The sequence below is a fragment of the Lissotriton vulgaris genome, chromosome 4_1 (assembly GCF_964263255.1).
Source record: "Lissotriton vulgaris chromosome 4_1, aLisVul1.2, whole genome shotgun sequence".
NCBI classification, from domain to species: domain Eukaryota; kingdom Metazoa; phylum Chordata; class Amphibia; order Caudata; family Salamandridae; genus Lissotriton; species Lissotriton vulgaris.
In genome coordinates, this window is record NC_141691.1 from 56982914 (window position 1) to 56995218 (window position 12305).

Sequence of the window (12305 nt, forward strand, 5' to 3'; positions counted from 1 at the left end):
CGTAGTAAAGGATGTTTCCCTCCTGTAGCTCAAGGTCAGTAGACTTGCCATCTGAAGACAAGAAAGGTTTTGGGGCCTTATGCACAAATCTTTTTTGGAGGTCGCATAATCGACCCATTTGTGATCATAAAAAAGCACTTTGAAATGTACAAAAGCCAAATTGTCATTCAGCAACTTGCTTGTTTAGGTCATTCCTTCCAAATACCAAATTGCAGTGCTATGTCATAATGTTTAGAGACTAAATTATTGTCACTAAACAATATTTTTTAAAGACTACTGAAATGGAGTGGTAACCATTTGCAACTGGGAAGGCGTCCCATCCCCTTCCCCTTTGAGAATATTTAACAACATTTTTTTTAGGAACAGACAGTGGTCACAGCGACCACTGCCTGCTCTTAAATAATGAAACCTAAAAGTTTCATTTTTCTTTTCAAACACTCTGTTTTCCCTAAAGGAAACTGGGCTGCATTTCAAAAGAAAAAAATTTGTTTTATTAGAAAGCCATCACAGACATGTTGGGAGGCTGACCCCATCAGGCCAACATCCCTGTGATTGCTGTGATTTCTAGCGGGTCACAAATCACGACCTACCTTATTAATATTCATTAAGAAGGCCAATTTGCGACCCCACTAGAAATCAATATTTTAAAATATATTCTTTAGTACATTAGGAATACGAATTCCCAATTTCGATTCGTAAGAATTGAATTTGAAATCGCTATGTACATAGGGTCCTTTGTGATATGCACATCTCTTGGAAGACCTGGAGGCACAGAGCGCTGTCAGCGCAAGAAGGAGAAGATTCATTAAGGAAGCCAAGATATTCTACTGCTAAAAGGATATCACCGAAGCTTTTAACAGGAGCAGTGCCATATTCAATGCCATTAAACACAGTTCCAAATAGGACCATCCACAGATAAACTTCACAGAGTAGTCAAAAGCGGTCAATACTGCCATAAAAATCAAGACGTTCGGGGACACACCAATGATATGGAAACTCCAGTTATCATTACCACAATCCAGAACGCAGCATTCCCAAATGGACGCCTTTCTCAAACCTCATCATTGAAGATCTTACACAACCTTCCAACTCGCTCAAGGGTTTTTCATATGATGATATGTACTGACTGTCCCTTGTGGAATGATATAGAAGGTAAAAACTTACAGACCATAACCTAGGGTGCTTATTATGGTCAACCCAGAACATTTTTCAATAGTTATCGCACCTGATACATTCTGATACTGCAGGGATCAGAAATTATTAGGCGTGGTCAGTAGCATCCAGTAATGGTTATTGCCCTGGAAATGGGGCAAATCTTACTGATTGTGGTTCTTACCACACTAAAAATTCTTCCCCAATATTTATTGGGCATTTTTCCTTCAGTAAATGTTCCCACATTTTACCTGGGTAAGGGGTTCATCATGCAACTTATAATTGCGATGTGTGCACTAACCAGTGTAACTGCACATATCACAGTTAATCTGACCCACACCGAAGGCATCCTTCTTGATTCCCTCAAGACTGGGTGACTTTCTTTCCTCTCCATCTTCCAACTGAAAATGGCCAATCTTGACCTGGACAGTCTCACATGTACCAAGTCAACCAGCTCCCTGAGCAAAGTCACCAAGAAAATCAAAAACACTGTCCACCTTCAGGCCACAATGTGTTTTGGGACAACAGTCATACCGTTGGTGAAGTATGCACTTTGCACCACTAACAACAATGATACCTGGCTCCTCATTGTCCTAGATCTCTGTGAACCCTTGTACACAGCGCTGATAGTCAAGGCCTGCTCAGCACCCTCTCATTTTGGATGGACTTTGATGACATTGTCGTGCAGTGATCTGCCTCCTACTTGGATAACTGTTCAAGCCTGTCCACAGGAATACCTAAAGTCTTAATTTTCCTTACCTTCATTGTATTGCAAGATTCAATCCTGTAATAAAAAAACTCTCAATGGCTACACTTAAAGTACTATTCTCTGATAAAATATATTAAAATACTTCACTATGCAAATGAGAACCAGCTTTATCAGAAGATTTAATCATGCAACATCAGTGATTACCTAAGAAACCCCTTCGGCACTTTCAATACCTTGGTTTCAAATGCCCACCTGAAGCTCAAGGTACTGACTACAGACTTTGTATTGATTTCTGGCAAAAGTAGACAACCACCACTAGAGTCCCAACAGGACAAAAAAAGTATAGTGATACATTGTCATCTAGATTCAAAAGTTGACATTTTAGCACCACAGTAAGCCTGGTAGGAACCATAACATTAATAATGAACATTTGTGTCCGTCTAGATATTTATTTATTTTCGAGATTTGTATTGCGCGGCAAATACCCGGAGGTGTCTCGGCGCATTTAATACTTTATGGGACAAAGGCCAGCTGGTGGAGTCATTGATCAAATAACCAGGTTTTCAAGGATCTGCGGAAAGCCATGAGTGTGGGACAAGTTTTAATAGCTATGGGAAGAGAGTTCCAGAGTCAGGGGGTTGCCACCAGGAAGCTTCTGTCTCCCCAAGTAGAGGTTCTAGTACGAGGGACAGGAAGTGCGAAGGTGGAAGCTGATCGCAGCGACCTTTTGGGGGCATAGATCCTAAAGGCGTCTCTGAGGAAACGAGGCCCATTCTCATGTATGGCCTTATAGGCGATACAGAGTGCCTTGAATTTAATTCTGCTCCTGACTCGTAGCCAGTGCAGATGTCGTATGGCCAAGGAGGCTGCGTGACGTTTAGGGATACCAAGAAGGACCCTTGCTGCTGCATTTTGAACCGACTGCAGTTTATTTAGGATCTGTTCTTGTGTGTTAAGAAAAAGGGCATTGCTATAATCCATTTTGGAGAAGACCAAGGTGGTCACCAATGTTTTCCCTGCTGAGGCCAGGAGATATGGGAGTCATTTTTTTATTTTCCTCAGCATCAATCAATCAATCATAACACTTGTATAGCGCACTACTCACCCGGCAGGGTCTCAAGGCGCTTGGGGAAGGGGTCCACTATTGCTCGAACAGCCAGGTCTTGAGTTGTCTCCTGAAGGCGAGATGGTCCTGGGTCAGCCGAAGATGGGTGGGGAGGGAGTTCCATGTCTTGGCCGCCAGGTATGAGAAGGATCTGCCACCGGCGGTGGCTCTTCGGACGCGTGGTACTGCGGCGAGGGCGAAGCTTGTAGAACGTAGCTGGCGGGTGGGCGTGTAGAAGGTCAGGCGGTCGTTGAGGTACTTGGGGCCCAGGTCGTGGAGAGACTTGTGTGCGTGGGTGAGGAGCCTGAATGTGATCCTCTTGCTGATGGGGAGCCAGTGCAGGTCCTTCAGGTGGCCGGAGATGTGGCTGCGTCGGGGGATGTCCAGCATGAGTCAGGCGGAGGCGTTCTGGATGCGTTGGAGTCTTTTCTGTAGCTTGGTTGTGGTTCCGGCGTAGAGGGTGTTTCCGTAGTCCAGTCGGCTGGTGACGAGTGCCTGGGTGACCGTCTTCCTGGTTTCGGTCGGGATCCATCGGAAGATCTTGCAGAGCATGCGTAGGGTGTTGAAGCATGATGAGGAGACGGCGTTGACTTGTCTGGTAATCGAGAGGGAGGAGTCCAGGATGAAGCCCAGGTTGCATGCGTGGTCTGTTGGCTTGGGAGTGGGCTCCGTCCCAGGCGGAGGGCGATGGTCCTAGGACGAGGACTTCCGTCTTGTCTGAGTTCAGTTTCAGGCGGCTGTTCTTCATCCACTCTGCGACGTCTTTCATCTCTTCGTGTAGGCTCGTTCTGGCGGTGGCGGGGTCTCTGGTGAGGGAGAGGATCAGTTGGGTGTCATCGGCGTAGGAGATGATGTTGAGGTTGTGCTGGTGTGCGATGGCTGCAAGAGGTCTCATGTAGATGTTGAAGAGGGTGGGGCTGAGTGATGATCCCTGCGGTACGCCGCAGATGAGAAAGCGGATGAGACCACCGAGTTGACATGATGTTTAAAAGATAGTTTGTTGTCAAAAATAACTCCCAGGTTTCTGACCTTGGCAACCGGGACTGGGGGAGGACCCATTTGCTTAGGCCACCAAATGGGAGACCAGTCCGGAGAAAGGTTGCCAAAAGTCATCACCTCGGGTCTTTTCTGAATTAAGTTTCAACTAGTTCCCCGACATCCAGGAGCAGATGGCAAGCATCCCCTCCTGGAATCTCGAGGCAACTGCTGGGCCATTCTTATGTACAGCCAACACCAACTGCGTGTCGTCTGCATAGGTGGTTAGAGACAACCCGTGTGCCTTTATGACCCTCGCCAAATCCTCTACATATATATTAAATAATGTAGGGCTTAGCGAGGAGCCTTGGGGCACACCGCAGGGTAAGGTAAAGAAGGGTGAGTAAAACTCCCCCAATCTGACCGCCTGCGTACGGTTGGCCAGGAAAGATGTGAGAAGGTTTTTGGCAAGATAGTTAACCCCCAAAGATGCAGCACGGTCGATCAATATAGAATGATCGACCGTGTCGAAGGCGGCAGACAGATCTAAATGTATAAGGACTGCCGCCCCACCTTGGTGTAAAATAGCCCTGATTTCATCAGAGGCCTTTATCAGGGCAGTTTCAGTGCCATGGCCCTTCCTGAAACCAAATTGCGTGTCATCCAAGAGTTGATGCCTATCGATGAACTCTGAGAGCTGCTGATTCATCAAAGATTCAAAGATTTTGGCAGGAAAGGGAAGACAGGCAATAGGTCTATAGTTGGCTGATTCTCCCGGGTCAAGAGAGGTTTTTTTTAACAGTGGTCTTATAACTGCTTTTTTCCATGTATCTGGGTAAATCCCGGTCTGAAAAATGGAATTGCAGATATCCGTCAGAGGAGGCGTAATAACCTCTGATATAGAGTTGGATATTAAAGATGGACAAGGGTCCAGAGGAGAGCCTGACCTGATGGCGGTGGTGAGTTTGCTAATTGCTTGTGCCGAGACTGCTTGAAAGACAGAGAAGGTGGGTTTTGAAGAAGAAAGCAAGGAATGGGCAACGGAAATTTCAGGACATTTGGGGGGGGGCGGGGGGGGGGGAGAAAGTGGAGTATATATTAGTAACCTTAGATGCAAAGAAGGTGGCTACAGAATTACAAAGATCTTGTGTTGTCTCAATAGAGGGGCCTGTGGGGGGATTAGAGAGGGAATTAACAACTTGGAACAGCTCCTGGCTGAGTTCTGAGCAGACTTGATTTGAGATAAAAAAAATAGGCGCTCTTGTGTGAGGCAATAGATTTTTTATATATTGCCAAAGCGATTTTATAGGCCAGCTTCGCAGTGGGGCAGTAGTGTTTTCGCCAGTGTCTCTCGAGGTTCCGGCAGTGCTGTCTATGAAGTCTGAGGTCCTCGGTGAACCATGGTGCAGAAGGCCCGGCACGATTGGGGGAGACACGTTTAATCGGGACTAACTGATTGGCCGCCTCAAGGATCCATCCTTGATGCCTTGTGGACCCTAAGCATGGGTCGGGGGAGGCCTTATATGGGGCGTTATTAAGGGTGGCAGAGAGAAGTGGAATGTCAAGATTCTTCCAAACTCTGGTAATTATGGGGGCGTGTGTTTTAGGCTGAGGCGGGTTAGGATTATGAACTGGTACGGTAAAGACCACTGCAAAGTGGTCTGACCATACCAGCGGAAGAACAGTGAGCAGAGAGATGTCCTGGTTATTAGTGAATAATCCGTCAAGAGTGTGTCCTGCTTGGTGGGTGGGGCAACTGACTAATTGTCGGAGTCCCGCTGACTGGAAATCAGCAATTAAGTGGATAGTGTCTTTATCACATGTAGCTTCTAAATGAAAGTTAAAATCACCAAGAATGGTGAAGTCACTGGGTTGTAGAGATAACTCTATAAAATAGTCTAAAGACGCAAGAAAGTGTGTGCGAGGACCAGGGAGGCGATATAGCAAAATGCCTTTAAAGGCTTGATTATGGTTAAGTGATATAGAATAGACCAGAGCCTCACAGTCAACATGCTGGATAGGTTCTGTAGTAACTGAATATGTGGCTTTATAGATAATGGCTGGGCCGCCTCCCCTGCCTACCTGTCTGTCAAGTCTTGTCACACAGAAACCATCGGGCGTGGCCGCACAAAAATCTCGACCCGAGGCCGCGTCCCCCCATGATTCTGTGATGAAATATCTAGTTCCTGGTCCGTGATGCACTCCCTGATTTCCAGATGTTGTTTCGGAAGGGAGCGGGCATTGATCAATGCCATACGGTAAGGTGGTTTATGCTCCTGGGTTATAAAAGGAGGACTGGTAGAGGATAGGGGAGGGTGGATTATAAAGCCACAGCCTGGGCAAATTGTGGGGGCTGACGTGCAGAGAGTGGGGAGTGATATTATTTTACACCGTTAGAGCTCTTACCATTGTTGAGATCCCTTAAATGTTTCGAGGAATAGCGCAGGAGAGTGCCAGTAGTGTAGGTAGTCCCTGGACCAGGGGGTATGGCCCTAGGCCCGGTACAGGGGCGGACGGGCGCAGACGGGCTTGCCTTAAACGCGCCTTCGGCGCGCCCGCTGCGCTCGTCCGCTGCGCGTCCTAGGGCGCATTCGGTTTTTATGCCGGTGGTGGTGAGCAGGTAGACTGCTAACCTCGGCGCAAACCGGAAATGTAGTTTTCATACTTCCTGTTAGGCGATCAATCCCTCCACACAATTTGAAAGCTCAGTGGTGGACCGGGGAACACGCCTATCAGAGCACAAAGTAAGTTCTCAAATCAAAATACTTTTGTGACATGGCAAAATAAATGTGACATTGTTTAAAAACCGCTAGGGCGCTTTTAAGTACGAGTCCGTCGGCAATTTAAAAACAAATATAACACAATGAATAGAACTTCAAAGTAATGCTAATTAGCTGGGCATTGTAAGGCAACGCTCCGTTCAGCGTGGTGGTGTCCCAAAAAGAATCCACGATGGGAACATGATGCGGCCACTTCTGTGTGTGTCTAAACTTCACACTTTTTAATAAAATGAGATAATAGAGTTTGTAGGCAAGCACATATTACAAATAAGAGAGATGTAAACGGGCCCTGTCACAGTGGCAGACTGCCCCTCTGGCAGACTACCGCCTGCCAATTGAGAGACTGCTGCCTGCCCAGCAGTGATCTTTGTACCTTCAGAGAAACCACCGTAACACCACAAGTGTCTCTGAAGGTACTGAGCAGTCTATTAGGGGATCATTCGCCAAACCTTTTTGTTTATCAGAAACAAAGTCCAAAAATAGAAATGTATTTCTGAAAAGCAAAAAAAACTAATGACCTTCACACCCTGGAGTTTTCTCCCATGTTTTAGGACATAGTGTCTATTTAAAGACAGTAAATGTGTGAGGTGTATCCTGTTGTCAGAAATTGTTTAAAAAATGAAACATTTGGTGATTTAAATCTGTGGTCTTTATTTGAGTCATAGCTTGGGTAGAATATTATTTAGATGAGAGAATTTCCAGGTTTTGCCTTTAGCAAGATTGTGCTTCTTTCACAATCTTATCACCGTACCTCATGTGATTTATGTAAATAATTCCTAGGTTGTTCCATTGTCATCAATGGTAACATTGTTTCACAGTGCGCAGTAATATTTGTACCAGATTATACATGTTTATATATTTATAGGTGATATAATTTACACTTGTAATATACTTTTTCTTTCAGTCAGCGTATCTATCAATTCTCTGCTACAACTTTGGAATAGAGACATATGAACACAAGAAGTACGACGAGAGCACCTTTTGGCTCAGGTGATTACATTTGGCATTCTTAATAAATACAGCACTGTAGTCCTTAAGTTAATAACAGAGCAAAGGAGCAACGATAGCCAATGGCATGAAACTGTGATAGATTTCCAAAGGAGAAGACACAGGCCCCTGAGTCGGCCGTACATGCTTTAAGGCATACCAACCACCAGTAGAGAGGGTCTTAGTCCTGGCATGGGAGGACCTTATTCTGAAGTCATAGCCTGAGGCAGGTACTAAAGCAATGCATGTCTATCTTCTTATAGGAGTTGAATGGGGTATGATTTTGAAAAGGACATGTGACTATCGCTTGTCACAGGGAACAGCATGAAAGAGGAAAACACTATTTATTTTCCATGGGAAAATAATTACCTTTGAAAAGTTATTGAACGATTTGATGAATAAAAGAGACACTTCCTATCGAATCGGACTCGTGTGATTCTGAGTGATAGGAACCTGAGGCCAGATGTAGGAGACCAAATACTGGTCGGTAACGGCCGATTTTGGCCGTTACCGACCGGTATTTGGTGTTTGACATGTAGGGGGCTTGAGATTCACAGAATCTGTAATTTACCGATTCGGTAAATTTACCGAATCGGTAAATACCGAATCCTACCGATTCGGTATTTGATACCGAATGATTACCTACATTCGATTTACCGATTCATGAATACCGAATCGGTAAAATTCGGTATTTATGAATCGGTAAATCTAATTTACCTATATCTAGCCCTTAGTTACATATCCTGTATCCTAAGCAGTGATACTCCCTTTTCCACTTGATAATTGTAAGAAATTGGGTGGTGAAACTCTCCTCAAGCAACAACCACAATTCTTGTCAGGGGTATGTCACAAACAACTTCAAATTAACCTGTGCTGAACCACCTGGTAGCTTGGCACAAGCAGTCAGGCTTTACCTATTGGCAATGTGGACAGAATGTATGTAGCACTTAAAACAGTAATAAAGTAAAAACATAACAGGAGAAAAATCCCACACCAATTTAGAAAAATACTATGTTTTTTATAAATAATTTAAGAGCAAAACAACAAAAATCCAATCAATAGAATCAAAGTAGAACACTTAGGTAAAAATAGTGCCTAGTAGCTCAAGGCGCCAACTGTGGCTGTCTAGTTGCATCGAACCGAAACAAAGTCACAGGTTCAGGCCAACCGTGGTGGAGAACTGGCCGGCTACATGAACCAAGTTAGGCCCGCTAAACAAAGAACCTTAAATCCTGGTTGTGGATTGATGTAAAGTACCGCGTTGAGTATGCGCCACGCAGCAGAGGGGATGAAAGGCCCTTGGGAGGAGATGCATTGCACAGCGGTGGTTGTGGGGAGCTGTAATGGGTGATATGAGATCCTTGCTTTGCACAGCAGTAGTTCCGGGGTACTGTGGTGGACAATGCAAGGTCCTTGCGCGGAGATATATCACACAACATTAGTTCCAATGGGCTGTGGGGCTGTGGTGTGAAGTACATCGTCGAGGATGCATTGCACAGTGGTACCGATGCGCAGTTTGGTGAGGCGATGCGTCACGCTGCGCCGGTTATGCTCAGACCACAGATGGGCTGGCTGAGCACCGTCAAGAGTCCTGGACTGGAGTCACCTCACTTGAGTGGTAAGACTCACATCTGGCAGAGTACAGTTGCTGGGTTCCTGGTTTGTAGAGCATGTTCTTGCCCCTGAGGCTCTGATAGGAGGCCAGTCAACTAACCCTTGGAGTCCCTCTGGTGGTCGTGGGTCCAGTACTTCCCACTCAGGCAGGAGGGTAGCAGGGCATCAGAGTGACAGTCCTTCTTGCAGCAAAGCAGCACAGCAGTCCTTCTTCTGAGTCTTTCACAGGTCGATGTGTACTGAAGATTTGGGACCACGGGTCTATTATTTATACCTGGTGCCCACTTTGAAGTTGGAGAAGGTTTTGGAGGTGTCCACCCCCTTTAGGTGGCAGGCTTCCCCTTCCTCCCTGCCTACACCTCAACTTGTCTGGGGACATAAAAAACTAGTGAAACATTCTTTGTGAGTGTGTTCAGGCAGGGCCTTTGTGATTTGCAAGTGTGGTAGGTGACAGCTCCGCCCCTTTATTCAGGCAGAGTTACCCATCCTGCCAAAACCTATCTTCTCTTTTTTCACTGTCTGGGAGAAATACACAAGCACCAGCTGCCAGCTACGCCTAGTCATGTGACCAGGGAGAGTCTGAAGGCACCACATGATTAGGACAAGAAAATGCCAACTTTCTAAAAGGGACATTTTCAGAATTGTGTCATAAAATACAACTTTACATTTAAAGAGGGCTCTAAATTGCAATTCTTTAGACACAAAACTCAACTGTCCACCTGCTCCCAATTGAAAGGTATCACCTATTACGGGCAATAAGGAAATCCAATGTTATCCTATGGGAGATGTCGGCCTTGCAGTAGGGAAAAACGCATTTAAGAGTTTTGCAGTACTAGGACATATAAAACTTAAAAGGACACGTCCAACTTTTTAAAGCCCTGTGGGCTGTTCAGGGCCTACCCTAGGGGTGACTTAGTTGTATTCAAAAGGAAGGTTTGGGCTTAGCAAAAGGTTTATTTTACCATGGTGAAATAACAGTGTAAAATAACAGTTTAAAATTGCACACACAGGCTGCAGTGGAAGGCCCGAGACATGTTTTATGGGGCTACTTAAGAGGTTGGCACAATCAGTAATGCCGTCCCACTAATAGCATTTAATTTACAGGCCCTGAGTACATGAGGTACCAATTTACTAGGGACTGACAAGTAAATTAAATATACCAATTCGGTACAAGCCAGCCCTACCATGTTTAGAGTAGAGAGCACACGCACGTTTGCACTGGTTAGTAGTTGCAAAGTCCCAAGGCCAACAAAACAAGATCAGCAAAAAAGGAGGGGTGAAGACAAAACATTTGGGGAAGATCCCCCCTAAGGCTGACACGTCTAAAAATAATTGATACATACATTATTTGTACCTACTTCACCTGCCAGATCCCTTACAAGAGTGTTTCCATTGACCATGTTGTGACCTTTCAGGGGGTGCTTCTTCAGTTGCCACAAGCTACGTCGTCCATTTACTTCAATACTTAAAAATGCAAGGACCAAGCAAAGCATTTGGTCCTGTTGGATCTCGCTTTGTTAGAACACATTATCAATATCTGTCAAGCAGGAAAATTATGGAGAAAGCCTCTGCAATGCTTCTAAAAAAGTATACAGTATCCAAACAATGCCCATCTTTTCTAAAAACAGGTACTCCATTGAACAAAGGGATATCTCTTTGTTGAAGAAAAGGTACCCCAAAATCAGCCCTTCATATTTAGCAGATAAAACACTTAGAGAGAATAATGCAGTTAGTTGAAAGATTTGTGGAACAATGGGCATAGTTTCAAAAGTGGCAAGCTGTACATGCCCTTATACTCAAATTCACACATATGTACTCCAACCAGGTAAATATCACTGCATATTTTGACCATATAATCCACTGGATGAATAGAACTTTCAGTGTGGGAACTGCACAAAACAAACATTATTTTACTGGGCTGCCCTACCTCAAGAATCCTTTCACATGGCCCAGACACAGCTAAAAAAAGGTTTGTGGATCGTCTTTGTCACAGATCTGTCATTCTTAATCAAAGGCACAGAATTGATCAGGAAAATGTTCTGGTTCCTGCAAACCAACTACCATGTGAAGAAAATTAGATATTTAGTTAGGAACAGACTAGATTACTGCAATGTTATCTACACTGGTTCCTGCGATAGATTATTAACAGATTACAAATGGTACATAATCAGGCAGCCAAATTCTACCCCAACCTGCGGAAATATATCATACCGAATCAACAATGAAATCACTTTACTAGCCTTCAGGGAATACAACTCAAGATACTCTGTGTTATCCACAATATATATTAGAATAAAGGTCCTACATACCTTTAAAACCTCGGTCCCTATTATACTCTTGCCAAAAGCCTTTGTTCAGCTACCTTGCACTTTATCCAACCTCAACCCTTCAGAGGCCTGAAACATGGTGGTAGACCGTTGTGAGAACAGAACCCAATTACCTCCATTTTAGAAAGCTTTAAATCAACTATTTAAATGAACGTTTTATTAAAGATTTATCAGTGTTGCAGCAGACGATACCACATCTTGAACGTCTGACATTCCAAAAAATCCATATTTGGGCTTTTGATGTGTACAGTGCTTTGAAGTAGTTACATTGCAGAGGTGTAGCCAGCATTGCTAGATTGTGGGATTGAGGGGTGAAATTATATATAATGTCCTGGTTCTGTTAGGTATGTGGTTTGTCCGAGAGTCTGTTCATGGGTAGGATGTGGTTCAAACGTTTTGGCAATGGCATGTCTGTAAGGATTATCCATTGTTCAAACGTTGGCTGAACAGATAGGCGGATTTACAGAGGGCTGAATATTTTAATCATTTTTTACAAATAGGAAAAACATACCACTTAACATTGGGGCTCACCTACTCGAAAAGTATTGTATGAAATTATACCAATGGAGATTATCCCACATGGGAGCAAACTACATAGAAATTCTGGTTCTTTTGAGACAAAGGTCTCTCAAATGGGATATTTTGGTTGTCATTTT

The 12305-nt window shown here is 44.5% G+C and overlaps 1 protein-coding gene across 1 annotated transcript in view; it reads left to right on the plus strand.

Annotated features, from left to right (window-relative positions):
* The window catches only part of TEX11 (testis expressed 11), a 1326855-nt gene that overhangs the window by 396600 nt on the left and 917950 nt on the right, over positions 1-12305 (plus strand). Inside the window, exon 9 of the mRNA XM_086918299.1 lies at positions 7626-7711. Coding sequence (XP_086774425.1) covers positions 7626-7711 — 86 coding nt within the window. The remainder of the gene's footprint in view (positions 1-7625; positions 7712-12305) is intronic.